Source organism: Cherax quadricarinatus, chromosome 1, assembly GCF_038502225.1.
Source record: "Cherax quadricarinatus isolate ZL_2023a chromosome 1, ASM3850222v1, whole genome shotgun sequence".
Lineage (NCBI taxonomy): Eukaryota > Metazoa > Arthropoda > Malacostraca > Decapoda > Parastacidae > Cherax > Cherax quadricarinatus.
In genome coordinates, this window is record NC_091292.1 from 103,281,539 (window position 1) to 103,299,973 (window position 18,435).

An 18,435-nucleotide genomic window follows, 5' to 3' on the forward strand; every position below is an offset into this window, starting at 1 on the left:
ATATTACCCTGGTCACACTCCAACAGATCGTCAGGTCCCAAGTACCATTAGTCTCCATTCACTCCTATCTAACACGCTCACGCACGCTTGCTGGAAGTCCAAGCCCCTTACCCACAAAACCTCCTTTACCCCCTCTCTCCAACCCTTTCGAGGACGACCCCTACCCCGCCTTCCTTCCCCTATAGATTTATATGCTTTCCATGTCATTCTACTTTGATCCATTCTCTCTAAATGACCAAACCACCTCAACAAGCCCTCTTCTGCCCTCTGACTAATACTTTTATTAACTCCACACCTTCTCCTAATTTCCACACTCCGAATTTTCTGCATAATATTTACACCACACATTGCCCTTAAACAGGACATCTCCACTGCCTCCAACCGTCTCCTCGCTGCTGCATTTACCACCCAAGCTTCACACCCATATAAGAGTGTTGGTACTACTATACTTTCATACATTCCCTTCTTTGCCTCCATAGATAACGTTTTTTGACTCCACATATACCTCAACGCACCACTCACCTTTTTTCCCTCATCAATTCTATGATTAACCTCATCCTTCATAAATCCATCCGCCGACACGTCAACTCCCAAGTATCTGAAAACATTCACTTCTTCCATACTCCTCCTCCCCAATTTGATATCCAATTTTTCTTTATCTAAATCATTTGACACCCTCATCACCTTACTCTTTTCTATGTTCACTTTCAACTTTCTAGCTTTACACACATTCCCAAACTCATCCACTAACCTTTGCAATTTTTCTTTAGAATCTCCCATAAGCACAGTATATATATATATATATATATATATATATATATATTTTCTGTCTCATAAACACGCTAGATAACAGGGATATCTTGCTTCTCCTACTTACACTTTGGTCACACTTCACAGACACGCACATGCATATATATATACATACATCTAGGTTTTTCTCCTTTTTCTAAATAGCTCTTGTTCTTTTTTATTTCTTCTATTGTCCATGGGGAAGTGGAAAAGAATCTTTCCTCCGTAAGCCATGCGTGTCGTATGAGGCGACTAAAATGCCGGGAGCAATGGGCTAGTAACCCCTTCTCCTGTATACATTTACTAAAAAAGAGAAGAAGAAAAACTTTATAAAACTGGGATGCTTAAATGTGCGTGGATGTAGTGCGGATGACAAGAAACAGATGATTGCTGATGTTATGAATGAAAAGAAGTTGGATGTCCTGGCTCTAAGCGAAACAAAGCTGAAGGGGGTAGGAGAGTTTCAGTGGGGGGAAATAAATGGGATTAAATCTGGAGTATCTGAGAGAGTTAGAGCAAAGGAAGGTGTAGCAGTAATGTTAAATGATCAGTTATGGAAGGAGAAAAGAGAATATGAATGTGTAAATTCAAGAATTATGTGGATTAAAGTAAAGGTTGGATGCGAGAAGTGGGTCATAATAAGCGTGTATGCACCTGGAGAAGAGAGGAATGCAGAGGAGAGAGAGAGATTTTGGGAGATGTTAAGTGAATGTATAGGAGCCTTTGAACCAAGTGAGAGAGTAATTGTGGTAGGGGACCTGAATGCTAAAGTAGGAGAAACTTTTAGAGAGGGTGTGGTAGGTAAGTTTGGGGTGCCAGGTGTAAATGATAATGGGAGCCCTTTGATTGAACTTTGTATAGAAAGGGGTTTAGTTATAGGTAATACATATTTTAAGAAAAAGAGGATAAATAAGTATACACGATATGATGTAGGGCGAAATGACAGTAGTTTGTTGGATTATGTATTGGTAGATAAAAGACTGTTGAGTAGACTTCAGGATGTACATGTTTATAGAGGGGCCACAGATATATCAGATCACTTTCTAGTTGTAGCTACACTGAGAGTAAAAGGTAGATGGGATACTAGGAGAATAGAAGCATCAGGGAAGAGAGAGGTGAAGGTTTATAAACTAAAAGAGGAGGCAGTTAGGGTAAGATATAAACAGCTATTGGAGGATAGATGGGCTAATGAGAGCATAGGCAATGGGGTCGAAGAGGTATGGGGTAAGTTTAAAAATGTAGTGTTAGAGTGTTCAGCAGAAGTTTGTGGTTACAGGAAAGTGGGTGCAGGAGGGAAGAGGAGCGATTGGTGGAATGATGATGTAAAGAGAGTAGTAAGGGAGAAAAAGTTAGCATATGAGAAGTTTTTACAAAGTAGAAGTGATGCAAGGAGGGAAGAGTATATGGAGAAAAAGAGAGAGGTTAAGAGAGTGGTGAAGCAATGTAAAAAGAGAGCAAATGAGAGAGTGGGTGAGATGTTATCAACAAATTTTGTTGAAAATAAGAAAAAGTTTTGGAGTGAGATTAACAAGTTAAGAAAGCCTAGAGAACAAATGGATTTGTCAGTTAAAAATAGGAGAGGAGAGTTATTAAATGGAGAGTTAGAGGTATTGGGAAGATGGAGGGAATATTTTGAGGAATTGTTAAATGTTGATGAAGATAGGGAAGCTGTGATTTCGTGTATAGGGCAAGGAGGAATAACATCTTGTAGGAGTGAGGAAGAGCCAGTTGTGAGTGTGGGGGAAGTTCGTGAGGCAGTAGGTAAAATGAAAGGGGGTAAGGCAGCCGGGATTGATGAGATAAAGATAGAAATGTTAAAAGCAGGTGGGGATATAGTTTTGGAGTGGTTGGTGCAATTATTTAATAAATGTATGGAAGAGGGTAAGGTACCTAGGGATTGGCAGAGAGCATGCATAGTTCCTTTGTATAAAGGCAAAGGGGATAAAAGAGAGTGCAAAAATTATAGGGGGATAAGTCTGTTGAGTGTACCTGGTAAATTGTATGGTAGAGTTTTAATTGAAAGAATTAAGAGTATGACGGAGAATAGGATAGCAGATGAACAAGGAGGCTTTAGGAAAGGTAGGGGGTGTGTGGACCAGGTGTTTACAGTGAAACATATAAGTGAACAGTATTTAGATAAGGCTAAAGAGGTCTTTGTGGCATTTATGGATTTGGAAAAGGCGTATGACAGGGTGGATAGGGGGGCAATGTGGCAGATGTTGCAAGTGTATGGTGTAGGAGGTAGGTTACTGAAAGCAGTGAAGAGTTTTTACGAGGATAGTGAGGCTCAAGTTAGAGTATGTAGGAAAGAGGGAAATTTTTTCCCAGTAAAAGTAGGCCTTAGACAAGGATGTGTGATGTCACCGTGGTTGTTTAATATATTTATAGATGGGGTTGTAAGAGAAGTAAATGCGAAGGTCTTGGCAAGAGGCGTGGAGTTAAAAGATAAAGAATCACACACAAAGTGGGAGTTGTCACAGCTGCTCTTTGCTGATGACACTGTGCTCTTGGGAGATTCTGAAGAGAAGCTGCAGAGATTGGTGGATGAATTTGGTAGGGTGTGCAAAAGAAGAAAATTAAAGGTGAATACAGGAAAGAGTAAGGTTATGAGGATAACAAAAAGATTAGATGATGAAAGATTGAATATCAGATTGGAGGGAGAGAGTATGGAGGAGGTGAACGTATTCAGATATTTGGGAGTGGACGTGTCAGCGGATGGGTCTATGAAAGATGAGGTGAATCATAGAATTGATGAGGGAAAAAGAGTGAGTGGTGCACTTAGGAGTCTGTGGAGACAAAGAACTTTGTCCTTGGAGGCAAAGAGGGGAATGTATGAGAGTATAGTTTTACCAACGCTCTTATATGGGTGTGAAGCGTGGGTGATGAATGTTGCAGCGAGGAGAAGGCTGGAGGCAGTGGAGATGTCATGTCTGAGGGCAATGTGTGGTGTGAATATAATGCAGAGAATTCGTAGTTTGGAAGTTAGGAGGAGGTGCGGGATTACCAAAACTGTTGTCCAGAGGGCTGAGGAAGGGTTGTTGAGGTGGTTCGGACATGTAGAGAGAATGGAGCGAAACAGAATGACTTCAAGAGTGTATCAGTCTGTAGTGGAAGGAAGGCGGGGTAGGGGTCGGCCTAGGAAGGGTTGGAGGGAGGGGGTAAAGGAGGTTTTGTGTGCGAGGGGCTTGGACTTCCAGCAGGCATGCGTGAGCGTGTTTGATAGGAGTGAATGGAGACAAATGGTTTTTAATACTTGACGTGCTGTTGGAGTGTGAGCAAAGTAACATTTATGAAGGGATTCAGGGAAACCGGCAGGCCGGACTTGAGTCCTGGAGATGGGAAGTACAGTGCCTGCACTCTGAAGGAGGGGTGTTAATGTTGCAGTTTAAAAACTGTAGTGTAAAGCACCCTTCTGGCAAGACAGTGATGGAGTGAATGATGGTGAAAGTTTTTCTTTTTCGGGCCACCCTGCCTTGGTGGGAATCGGCCAGTGTGATAATAAAAAAAATAAAATATATATATTTATATATATATATATATATATATATATATATATATATATATATATATATATATATATATATATATATATATATATATATATGTATATATATATATATATATGTATATAACATGTATATATATATAGGGAAGTAAGTAGCTATAAAATGAGACTGAGTTAAAATTTTGAAAATATAAATGAATAAATAACATTAATTTTGATTTGACTTGAGTTTCATGCTAAGATATTTCACATTGTTATTACCATTCCTCCCACAGGTGCACTTCATAGTACTATTCCAGCAGAAATCTGGCTCACTGGAAGACCCCCGTTTTGAGTTCCTAGTGACAGCCAACAGCACCAATAGCGAGGAAGCTAGGCATCGTGGGGACAATGTTGCTTACAAGAATATCCTTGTTGATGTGAACACCAATCTTATTCTTTATGGGTATGTTGCTAAGTTAATGTTGGTTTTGAATAAGTGAGTCATGTGGGAGTTCTGTGATAGGTAGTGATTATGAGTGAGATGGGATATGTTTGGCTTGAGTTGGTACTGTTATACATATTGTGCTGCTAATCATGTACTCTGAAATAATATTAAAATAATATTAAAATGCCAGGAACAATGGGCTAGTAACCCCTTTTCCTGTAAAGATTACTAAAAAGAAGAAGAAGAAGAAGAAGAAAATTGTCAAAGTGGGATGTCTGAATGTGCGTGGATGTTGTGCGAATGATAAGAAAGAGATGATTGTGGATGCTATGAATGAGAAGAGGCTTGATGTCCTGGCTTTAAGTGAAATAAAGCTGAAGGGGGTGGGAGAGTTTCAGTGGAGAGAAGTAAATGGGATTATGTCAGGGGTTTCAAATAGAGTTAGTTAAAGAAGGAGTAGCAATAATGTTGATGGATAAGCTATGGCAGGAAAAGAGGGAGTATAAATGCATTAATTCAAGGATTATGTGGAGTAAAATAAAGGTTGGATGTGAAAAGTGGGTTATAGTTAGCATATATATATGCACCTAGAGAAGAGAGAAGTGTAGAGGAGAAAGAGGTTTTGGGAATTGTTGAGTGAGTGTGTGGGGAGTTTTGAACCAAGTGTGAGTGTACTTGTGGTTGGAGATTTCAATGCTAAAGTGGGTAAAAATGTTATGGAGGGAGTAGTAGGTAAATTTGGGGTGCCAGGGGTAAATAAAAATGGGGAGCCTTTAATTGAGCTATGTGTAGAAAGAGTTTTGGTAATAAGTAATACATATTTTATGAAAAAGAGGATAGATAAATATACAAGGTATGATATAGCACGTAATGAAAATAGTTTGTTAGACTATATATTGGTGGATAAAAGGTTGATGGGCAGGCTTCAGGATGTACATGTTTATAGAGGGGGCAACTGATATATCGGATCATTATTTAGTTGTAGCTACAGTTAGAGTAAGAGGTAGATGGGACAAAAGGAAAATGGCAACAACAAGTAAGAGAGAGGTGAAAGTGTATAAACTAAGGGAGGAAGAAGTTCAGGTGAGATATAAGCAACTATTGGCAGAAAGGTGGGCTAGTGCAAGTATGAGTAGTGGGGGGGATTTGAAGAGGGTTGGAATAGTTTTAACCCTTTTGGGGTCGAGAGGCCCTCTCCTAAACTTGTTCTCAGGGTTGAAAATTTTTCGGAAAAAAAAAAAAAAGATTTTTTTTTATGAAAAGATAGAGAATCTTTTCTCGATCATAATAACACCAAAAGTATGAAATTTAATGGAAATCTTACGGAATTATGCTCTCACGAAGTTAGTGGTCTCGACGATGTTTTCGCATTGGCGATTTCGCCCACTTTGAGCCCTATTTTCTGCCAATTCCAGTGTACTAGTTGACAAAAATCATAACTATTTTGGTAGAACTCCATTTTTTCTATCGAATGAGTACAAGAAACCACCCATTTACCAATATCAACTATCCTGTAAAATGATCAGAAATTAGCAGTTTTGCCAATTTCACACAAATTTCAAAAGATGCCAATTTCCAAATAGGGTCCAGAATAAAGACAGACATTCCTGGCACTAAAATAACATTTCCTCTGTTCATTAGTCATGTCCCCAGGCCCCTCTTACATTTCTTTTGCTTTCCACTTCGAATTTTTATACTCACAAAAATTAAAAGATTTACTGTTATGCAGACTTCTACATTAGTGTAGAAATGGTATAAATAATATCAGCGCACTTGTGAAAGAATATTAGGCTCACCAGTTGAAATGTATTGGATGCGTGGCATGATTTGTTTACTTTTGAACTTCGGCAAAAATCGAACATTTCTGCTACTTTGAGCTCAATTTCAAAGTACTTTTCATTGTGAAACCAATCAAAATCATCTCAATTTCTGTAAAATGTCTTCCATTCTATAAAATAGGACCAGGAAAACTAGAATACAACCATAAATACCATACAAAAATACAGTGCAAAGTCGCTTGTTTAAACCAAAAACACCTGGAGTTTACCTGGAGAGAGTTCCGGGGGTCAACGCCCCCGCGGCCCGGTCTGTGACCAGGCCTCCTGGTGGATCAGAGCCTGATCAACCAGGCTGTTGCTGCTGGCTGCACGCAAACCAACGTACGAGCCACAGCCCGGCTGGTCAGGAACCGACTTTAGGTGCTTGTCCAGTGCCAGCTTGAAGACTGCCAGGGGTCTGTTGGTAATCCCCCTTATGTATGCTGGGAGGCAGTTGAGCAGTCTCGGGCCCCTGACACTTATTGTATGGTCTCTTAACGTGCTAGTGACACCCCTGCTTTTCATTGGGGGGATGTTGAATCGTCTGCCAAGTCTTTTGCTTTCGTAGTGAGTGATTTTCGTGTGCAAGTTCAGTACTAGTCCCTCTAGGATTTTCCAGGTGTATATAATCATGTATCTCTCCCGCCTGCGTTCCAGGGAATACAGGTTTAGGAACCTCAAGCGCTCCCAGTAATTGAGGTGTTTTATCTCCGTTATGCGCGCCGTGAAGGTTCTCTGTACATTTTCTAGGTCAGCAATTTCACCTGCCTTGAAAGGTGCTGTTAGTGTGCAGCAATATTCCAGCCTAGATAGAACAAGTGACCTGAAGAGTGTCATCATGGGCTTGGCCTCCCTAGTTTTGAAGGTTCTCATTATCCATCCTGTCATTTTTCTAGCAGATGCGATTGATACAATGTTATGATCCTTGAAGGTGAGATCCTCCGACATGATCACTCCCAGGTCTTTGACGTTGGTGTTTCGCTCTATTTTGTGGCCAGAATTTGTTTTGTACTCTGATGAAGATTTAATTTCCTCGTGTTTACCATATCTGAGTAATTGAAATTTCTCATCGTTGAACTTCATATTGTTTTCTGCAGCCCACTGAAAGATTCGGTTGATGTCCGCCTGGAGCCTTGCAGTATCTGCAATGGAAGACACTGTCATGCAAATTCGGGTGTCATCTGCAAAGGAAGACACGGTGCTGTGGCTGACATCCTTGTCTATGTCGGATATGAGGATGAGGAACAAGATGGGAGCGAGTACTGTGCCTTGTGGAACAGAGCTTTTCACCGTAGCTGCCTTGGACTTTACTCTGTTGACGACTACTCTCTGTGTTCTGTTAGTGAGGACATTATAGATCCATCGACCGACTTTTCCTGTTATCCCTTTAGCATGCATTTTGTGCGCTATTACGCCATGGTCACACTTGTCGAAGGCTTTTGCAATGTCTGTATATATTACATCTGCATTATTTTTATCTTCTAGTGCATTTAGGACCTTGTCGTAGTGATCCAATAGTTGAGACAGACAGGAGCGACCTGTTCTAAACCCATGTTGCCCTGGGTTGTGTAACTGATGGGTTTCTAGATGGGTGGTGATCTTGCTTCTTAGGACCCTTTCAAAGATTTTTATGATATGGGATGTTAGTGCTATCGGTCTGTAGTTCTTTGCTGTTGCTTTACTGCCCTCTTTGTGGAGTGGGGCTATGTCTGTTGTTTTTAGTAACTGTGGGACGACCCCCGTGTCCATGCTCCCTCTCCATAGGATGGAAAAGGCTCGTGATAGGGGCTTCTTGCAGTTCTTGATGAACACAGAGTTCCATGAGTCTGGCCCTGGGGCAGAGTGCATGGGCATGTCATTTATCGCCTGTTCGAAGTCATTTGGCATCAGGATAACATCGGATAGGCTTGTGTTAACCAAATTTTGTGGCTCTCTCATAAAAAATTCATTTTGATCTTCGACTCTCAGTCTGGTTAGCGGCTTGCTAAAAACTGAGTCATATTGGGACTTGAGTAGCTCACTCATTTCCTTGCTGTCATCTGTGTAGGACCCATCTTATTTAAGTAGGGGCCCAATACTTAATGTTGTTCTCGACTTTGATTTGGCATAGGAGAAGAAATACTTTGGGTTTCTTTCGATTTCATTTATGGCTTTTAGTTCTTCCCGCGATTCCTGATTCCTATAAGATTCCTTTAGCTTGAGTTCGATGCTTGCTATTTCTCTGACCAGTGCCTCCCTTCGCATTTCAGATATATTGACCTCTTTTAGCCGCTCTGTTATTCTTTTCCGTCGCCTGTAAAGGGAGCGCCTGTCTCTTTCTATTTTACATCTACTCCTCCTTTTTCTTAGAGGAATAAGCCTTGTGCATACATCGAGTGCCACCAAGTTAATCTGTTCTAGGCATACGTTGGGGTCTGTGTTGCTTAGTATATCTTCCCAGCTTATATCGGTTAGGACTTGGTTTACTTGGTCCCACTTTATGTTTTTGTTATTGAAGTTGAATTTGGTGAATGCTCCCTCGTGACTAGTCTCATTATGTCGGTCTGGGGCTCCACGCATACATGTCTGAACCTCAATGATGTTGTGATCTGAGTATATTGTTTTTGATATGGTGACATTTCTTATCAGATCATCATTGTTAGTGAAGATGAGGTCTAGTGTATTCTCCAGTCTAGTAGGCTCTATTATTTGCTGGTTTAAATTGAATTTTGTGCAGAGATTTAAAAGCTCATGTGAGTGTGAGTTTTCATCAGAGCTGCCTCCTGGTGTTATTACTGCAATAATATTATTTGCTATATTCCTCCATTTTAGGTGCCTTAAGTTGAAATCCCCCAGGAGCAAGATGTTGGGTGCAGGAGCTGGAAGATTTTCCAGACAGTGGTCAATTTTTAACAGCTGTTCCTGGAATTGCTGGGATGTTGCATCCGGAGGCTTGTAGACTACCACAATGACTAGGTTTTGGTTCTCGACCTTTACTGCTAAAACTTCCACTACATCATTTGAGGCATTTAGCAGTTCTGTGCAAACAAGTGACTCTGCAATGTACAGGCCAACCCCCTCCTTTTGCCTGTTCACTCTGTCACATCTGTATAGGCTGTAACCTGGGATCCATATTTCGTTGTCCAAGTGATCCTTTATGTGGGTCTCAGTGAAAGCCGCGAACATTGCCTTTGCCTCTGCAAGCAGTCCACGGATGAAAGGTATTTTGTTGTTTGTTGCTGGCTTTAGACCCTGTATATTTGCAAAGAAGAATGTCATCGGAGTTTTTTTCTCATTATGCACTGTGTGCTGCAGGCTTATTTTTATACTGTGCACACTGACCACATAGACCCATTCTTTCATATGTAGGCCTACCAGCTTTCTCTTGCTAGATCTGAAGGCGCTAGAATTCAGGCGTACTAGTACTTCAATAACCCTGGTGCGTAAGCCGTACTAGTACGTCGGAAACCCTGAAAGGCTTAAAAATGCAGTATTAGAATGTGGGGCAGAAGTTTGTGGTTATAGGAGGGTGGGTGCAGGAGGAAAGAGGAGTGATTGGTGGAATGATGAAGTAAAGGGTGTGATAAAAGAGGAAAAGGTAGCTTATGAGAGGTTTTTACAATAAAAAGAGCAGAGTATATAGAGAGTAAAAGAAAGGTGAAGAGAGTGGTGAGAGAGTGTAAAAGGAGAGCAGATGATAGAGTGGGAGAGGCACTGTCAAGAAATTTTGATGAAAATAAGAAAAAATTTTGGAGTGAGATAAACAAGTTAAGAAAGCCTAGAGGACGAATGGATTTGTCAGTTAAAAACAGAGTAGGGGAGTTAGTACATGGGGAGATGGAGGTATTGGGTAGATGGTGGGAATATTTTGAGGAACTTTTAAATGTCGATGAAGAAAGGGAGGCCCGGTGGCCTGGTGGCTAAAGCTCCCGCTTCACACACGGAGGGTCCGGGTTCGATTCCCGGCAGGTGGAAACATTTCGACACGTTTCCTTACACCTGTTGCCCTGTTCACCTAGCAGCAAATAGGTACCTGGGTGTTAGTCGACTGGTGTGGGTCGCATCCTGGGGGACAAGATTAAGGACCCCAATGGAAATAAGTTAGACAGTCCTCGATGATGCACTGACTTTCTTGGGTTATCCTGGGTGGCTAACCCTCCGGGGTTAAAAATCCGAACGAAATCTTATCTTATCTTATCTTAATTTCATGCACTGGCCAAGGAGGTATACCATCTTTTAGGAGTGAAGAAGAACAGGATGTGAGTGTGGGGGAGGTGCGTGAGGCATTATGTAGAATGAAAGGGTGTAAAGCAGCTGGAACTGACAGGATCATGACAGAAATGTTAAAAGCAGGGGGGGGATATAGTGTTAGTGGTTGGTATTTTTGTTTAATAAATGTATGAAAGTAGGTAGTAGGTTGGTAGACAGCAGCCACCCAGGGAGGTACTATCATCCTGCCAAGTGAGTGTAAAACTAAAGCCTGTAATTATTTTATGTGATGGTAGGATTGCTGGTGTCTTTTTTCTGTCTCATAAACATGCAAGATTTCAGGTACGTCTTGCTGCTTCTACTTACACTTAGGTCACACTATACATACATGTACAAGCATATATATACATACATACCCCTCTGGGTTTTCTTCTATTTTCTTTCTAGTTCTTGTTCTTGTTTATTTCCTCTTATCTCCATGGGGAAGTGGAACATAATTCTTCCTACGTAAGCCATGCGTGTCATAAGAGGCGACTAAATGCCGGGAGCAAGGGGCTAGTAACCCCTTCTCCTGTATATATTACTAAATGTAAAAGGAGAAATTTTCATTTTTTCCTTTTGGGCTACTCCGCCTCGGTGGGATACGGTCGGTGTGTTGAAAGAAAGAAAGAAACATGCAATATTTCAGGTACGTCTTGCTACTTCTACTTGCACTTAGGTCATACTATACATACATGTGCAAGCATATATATATATATACACACACCCCTCTGGGTTTTCTTATATTTTCTTTCTAGTTCTTGTTCTTGTTTATTTCCTCTTATCTCCATGGGGAAGTGGAATAGAATTCTTCCTCTGTAAGCCATGCATGTTGTAAGAGGCCACTAAAATGGCAGGAGCAAGGGGCTAGTAACCCCTTCTCCTGTATAAATTACTAAATTTGAAAAGAGGAACTTTCATTTTTCTTTTTGGGTCACCCTGCCTTGGTGGGATACTGCCGGTTTGTTGAAAGAGGAAATGTATGAAAAAGGGGAAGGTACCTAGGGATTGGCAGAGAGCACGTATAATTCTTTCTTCTTTCTTTCAACACACCGGCCGTATCCCACCGAGGCGGGGTGGCCCAAAAGGAAAAACGAAAGTTTCTCCTTTTACATTTAGTAATATATACAGGAGAAGGGGTTACTAGCCCCATGCTCCCGGCATTTTAGTTGCCTCTTACAACACGCATGGCTTACGGAGGAAGAATTCTGTTCCACTTCCCCATGGAGGTAAGAGGAAATAAACAAGAACAAGAACTAGTAAGAAAATAGAAGAAAACCCATAGGGGTGTGCAGGGCCGGATTAAGAAGTCTCCGGGCCCTAGGCTATTCAGATTGGCGGGGCCCCTTTGAGTTACGGGTAAGCGAAGCGACCCTTTCCAGCTTGGGGGTGGGGCGGGGGGGGTCGGTGTGAGCCTGTTTAAGGTCTAATTAAATACATTCTGGCTATTTAGATTAAATTTAATAGGGAAAGTACATCAAGACAACCAAAACCATTTACCAACAGCCATTATAACTATCTTGTTAAATCATGCATTTTAAAGAGAATAAACTCAAGACAGTATAGTATTACTAGATTAGGCTATTAAAGTAGTGACATCATGTACCTATTATATTCAGCATAACCACTACAGCACTATTATTCCCTTTATAAATCACTGACCATTATTGTTATTGCATCATGCGTAAGACTATCAAATCATATAAACTACAGAAAATTGGAGAGGAATCTCCCATACTCACCCATCAGCGGGAAAACACAGCTGTTCTGATGTAAACAAAGGCGTGTTGAGTGTTGCCATCTATGGTTAGGTTTATTTATTTTTATTTTATTTTATTTCATTATTTATTTTTGTTTTGATTAATTTTTAAAAATCAATTTTACTCTCCAAACACTTGAACTTTTTAGGTAGGGACCCCTTTGCACTTGCACCATGTGCACAGTCTTGGATGAGCCCCTGAACCCCTTGGACCTCGGGGGCCCCCAAATGCGCGGGGCCCTAGGCAAATGCCTAGTTTGCCTATGCGGTAATCCGGCCCGGGGGTGTGTATGTATATGCTTGTACATGTATGTGTAGTATGACCTAAGTGTAAGTGGAAGTAGCAAGACGTACTTGAAATCTTGCATGTTTATGAGACAGAAAAATGGACACCAGCAATCCTACCATCATGTAAAACAATTACAGGCTTTTGTTTTACACTCACTTGGCAGGACGGTAGTACTTCCCTGGGCGGTTGCTGTTTACCAGCCTACTACCTATCATGTATAATTCATTTATATAAATGGAAGGGGGACAAAAGAGATTGTATAAGTTATAGAGGAATAAGTTTACTGAGTATACCAGGAAAAGTCTATCAGTTCTTAACTACAACATCAGGTCCTTAAGCAAACACTATGATGACCTCCTGGTACTCCTTGAGTCACTAAAGACACCTTTCTCCTGCATTATTCATACTGAGACCTGGCTTAAGCAGGACACAATTGATATCTACCCACTACCAGGATACACAGCAATCCACAACTGCAGACCATACCAAGTTGGGGGTGGTACTGCAATCTATTACTCTAACCAACTATCTTGTATTAGCACTAATTGCTTTAGTGATGAATATGGGGAATACATTTTTGCTAATTTTACTGTAAGAAACCTCAAGACGCCTATAACAATCAGTGCCATATACCAGATACCCCACACAAACATCCCAAACTTCAGTGAGAATCTAAAGTCACTAATAACAAACAGACAAATGAACAAGCACCACCTTCTCTTAGCTGGAGACTTCAATATCAACCTTGGCCTACCAGATGATCAGACTGTAACTGATTTCATCAACAATATGAACAACACACTTCTCATACCAACAATAACTAAACCAACCAGGCTGACTGAGACAGGTGCAACCATAATAGACCACATATGGACCAATGTACTAGCCCCCCTTAAATCAGGGATAATCACAGACAGCACTACTGACCACTACCCAATCTTCCTCTTAACAAACATTAGTAAGCCACCACTCAAATACAACAAAGTTTCATTTAGACTCCATGACGAGGCCTCAATAAGGATTTTCACAGCAGACCTAGAGACTGTTGACTGGCCTACAGAATTCTCCAATGCCAATGATATTGACGATTGGACAGGCATTTTTCTTAACAAAATACTTAGACTTTACAACAAACATTGTCCTATAAAAACGAAACAGATCACGAATAAACGGCTTGGTTGCCCATGGCTAACCAGCAGCATTCTGAAATCCATTGATAAGAAACACCAATATGAAAAGCAATATAGACAGGGCTTAATACACAAAGATATTCTTAAACAGTATTCAACAGTTCTCACCAAATTAACAAAGAAAGCCAAACAACTATACTACTCCAGTAGATTCACTGACACAAGAGGAGATATAAAAAAGACCTGGAAAACACTTTCCCAGATTCTGGGGACCCACAAACTGAAAAAAAAAAAGAATATTGTTCTAACTAAACCTCATGAAACACCACTGCATCCCACTGATACAGCTAACAAGATAAACGACTTCTTCTCAAACATAGGATCTAATCTCACCAGTAAAATCCCACGTACTAATGCGCGTGCCGGGGACTACCTAGATGGGAATTTCCCAAATTCCTTCTATCTTGTACTAACTGAGCCCATGGAAGTCACCGCGATTATAAAATCACTTAAAAATAACTCGGGGAATCTGTCTCACGTCCCACCATTATTGTACAAGCGAGCGGCCCATGTCCTTTCGCATGCTATTACTTTACTTTTTAACAAGTCACTAGAAACTAGCACTTTCCCGACACTACTCAAGACAGCAAGGGTTACACCAATACATAAAGGTGGTGACCCTACAGACGTAAACAACTATAGGCCAATATCAAACTTACCATTGCTATCCAAAATCTTCAAAAAACTCGTGCACAGGAGACTATATTCATTTATAACGTCACAAAACATACTCAACCCCTGCCAATTTGGATTCAGGAAAAATAAAAGCTCTAATGATGCAATTATAAAAATGCTAGACCTGCTTTACACAGCATTGGAAAATAAAGAATATCTGCTAGGAATTTTTATTGACCTAAGAAAAGCATTTAACACAGTAGACCACGGCATCCTACTCCACAAACTTGACCACTATGGTATAAGAGGCCATGCACTTGCATATTTTAAATCCTACCTTTCTAATAGGTATCAGTATGTCACCATTAAAGACAGCCTCATCAATACGGCCACTTGATACTGGAGTTCCGCAGGGAAGTGTTCTTGGACCCCTGCTCTTCCTCATTTACATCAATGATCTTCCAAACATATCCCAACACCTAAAACCCGTTCTCTTTGCTGACGACACGACTTATGTCATCTCCCACCCTAATCTTGCCACTCTCAACACCATTGTTAATGAGGAGCTGCTCAAAATACCGACTTGGATGACAACCAATAAACTTACACTTAACTCTGACAAAACCTACTATACGTATTATGTTTGGTAGCAGAGCAGGTGTTGCGCAACTTAACATTAAGATCGACAACACTCTGATTGCCAGACATAATGAAGGCAAATTCCATGGCCTATACCTCGACAACAACCTAAATTTCAGCACCCATATCCAACACATAACAAAAAAAGTATCCAAAACAGTAGGGATTCTCTCCAAGATATGATACTACGTACTGCAAACTGCCCTTCTCACACTATACCATTCACTTATATATCCATACCTCACCTATGCTATCTGTGCTTGGGGTTCAACTGCAGCAACACACCTAAAGCCAATAATAACCCAACAAAAAGCTGCAGTAAGAATAATCACTAAATCCCATCCCTGGCAACACACCCCCCCCACTCTTCATAGATCTAAACTTACTCCCTGTTCAGAACATCCACACCTACTACTGTGCAGTCTATATCTACAGGACCTTTAATTCCAATATTAACCTTGACCTAAAATGCTTTCTTGATAGTTGTGACAGGATCCACAGGCATAACACCAGACACAAACATCTCTGACATTCCCCGTGTTTGACTAAACCTTTACAAAAATTCAATGTATTTCAAAGGACCTAAAATCTGGAACACCCTACCTGAAAACTCTAGAACTGCAGACACATTCATCACTTTCAAAATGACAGAAAACATCTTATCTCCCTGATCCACCCTGACAACTAACTACATGATAAGCACCTGGTGGTTCAAAATTACACTCGCTCACCCACTGACTATAAACCCAGAAATACTAATCTTAATCTTAAAATAATAAATCCTAACTAGTCATAAGTTTGCCTATGATACTCAAATACAGTGGACTCTCGACCAACGATGGCATCGATTAACGATAAATCTGACTAGCGATACATTTTAACGCAAAAATTTTGCCTCGACTAGCGCTTAAAAACCCGACCAGCGCTATTCGTTCCGTACCATACGCGTCTACTTTGGCCTGAGCGCACCTCACTTGTCCCTTTGGTGCCAGTGTTTACAAGCCAGCCAGCCACCGCGGTCGCTTCCAAACATACAACTGGAACATTTCATATTATCACAGCCTTTTTAGTGATTGCACCTGCAAAATAAGTCACCATGGGCCCCAAGAAAGCTTCTAGTGCCAACCCTACAGCAAAAAGGGTGAGAATTACTATGGAGATGAAGAAAGAGATCATTGATAAAAATGAAAGTGGAGTGCGTATCTCTGAGCTGGTCAGGTTGTATAATAAACCCCAATCAACCATCGCTACTATTGTGGGCAAGAAAACGGCAATCAAGGAAGCTGTTCTTGCCAAAGGTGCAACTATGTTTTCGAAACTGAGATCGCAAGTGATAGAAGATGTTGAGAGACTTTTATTGGTGTGGATAAACGAGAAACATAGCAGGAGATAGCATCTCTCAAGCGATCATATGTGAAAAGGCTAGGAAGTTGCATGACGATTTAATTAGAAAAATGCCAGCAACTAGTGACGTGAGTGAATTTAAGGCCAGCAAAGGTTGGTTTGAGAGATTTAAGAAGCGTAGTGGCATTCATAGTGTGATAAGGCATGGTGAGGCTGCCAGTTCGGACCACAAATCGGCTGAAAAATATGTGCAGGACTTCAAGGAGTACATAGACAGTGAAGGACTGAAACCTGAACAAGTGTTTAATTGTGACGAAACAGGCCTGTTTTGGAAGAAAATGCCAAGCAGGACGTACATTACTCAGGAGGAAAAGGCACTCCCAGGACATAAGCCTATGAAAGACAGGCTTACTCTGTTGATGTGTGCCAATGCTAGTGGTGATTGCAAAGTGAAGCCTTTATTGGTGTATCACTCTGAAACTCCCAGAGTGTTCAGGAAAAACAATGCCCTCAAGGCTAATTTGTGTGTGCTGTGGAGGGCAAACAGTAAGGCATGGGTCACTAGGGACTTTTTCTATGACTGGTTACATCATGCATTTGCCCCAATGTGAAAAATTACCTAATTGAAAAGAAATTAGACCTTAAGTGCCTCCTGGTATTAGACAATGCTCCTGGTCATCCTTCAGACTTGGCAGAGCGACTTTCTAGGGACATGAGCTTCATTAAGGTGAAGTTTTTGCCTCCTAATACCACTCCTCTCCTGCAGCCCATGGACCAGCAGGTTATTTCCAACTTCAGGAAACTGTACACAAAAGCTGTTTGAAAGGTGCTTTGTAGTGACCTCAGAAACTCAACTGACTCTAAGAGAGTTTGGAAAGATAATTTTACCATCCTCAATTGTGTAAGCATTATAGGTAAGGCTTGGGAGGAAGTGACTAAGAGGACATTGAACTCTGCTTGGAAAAAACTGTGGCCAGAATGTGTAGACAAAAGGTATTTTGAAGGGTTTGAGGCTAACCCTGAGAATCCTATGCCAGTTGAGGAATCCATTGTGGCATTGGGGAAGTCCTTGGGGTTGGAGGTTAGTGGGGAGGATGTGGAAGAGTTGGTGGTGGAGGACAATGAAGAACTAACCACTGATGAGCTGCTAGATCATCTTCAACAGCAAGAGGGCACACCTGAGGAAACTGCTTCGGAGGAGGGGAGAGAGAAATTGAAGAAGTTGCCTACTTCTAAGATAAAGGAAATGTGTGCAAAGTGGCTTGAAGTGCAAACCTTTTTTGATGAAAATCACCCTGACACAGCTACTGCAAGCCGTGCTGGTGACTATTACACTGACACTGTTGTGAACGACTTTAGGAAAGTCATAAAGGAACGAGAGGTACAGGCCTCTATGGACAGATATGTTGTGCGACAGAAGTCCAGTGACTCTGAAGCTGGTCCTAGTGGCATTAAAAGAACAAGGGAAGTAACCCCAGAAAAAGACTTGCTGCCTCAAGTGCTAATGGAAGGGGATTCCCCTTCTAAACACTAACACCTCTCCCCTCCTCCCATCCCATCAATCATCACCAGATCTTCAATAAAGGTAAGTGTCATGTAACTGTGCATGTAATCTTCAGTTTGTGTGTATTAAAATTAATATTTCATGGGGTAAAATTTTTTTTTTTCAATACTTTTGGGTGTCTTGTACGGATTAATTTGATTTCCATTATTTCTTATGGGGAAAATTAACTTGACTAACGATAATTCTGACTAACGATGAGCTCTCAGGAACGGATTAATATCGCTGGTTGAGGGTCCACTGTATAGACACCTTGTATTGTGCCAAAACAAA

General features: G+C 41.0%; 1 protein-coding gene across 1 annotated transcript in view; it reads left to right on the forward strand.

The window, feature by feature from the left end:
- Positions 1 to 18,435, forward strand: part of LOC128685785 (integrin alpha-PS2) — a gene marked incomplete in the record, with an annotated part of 489,877 nt that overhangs the window by 441,992 nt on the left and 29,450 nt on the right. The window contains 1 exon segment of the mRNA XM_070085511.1: positions 4,570 to 4,739. Within this exon segment, the coding sequence (XP_069941612.1) occupies positions 4,570 to 4,739 (170 nt within the window).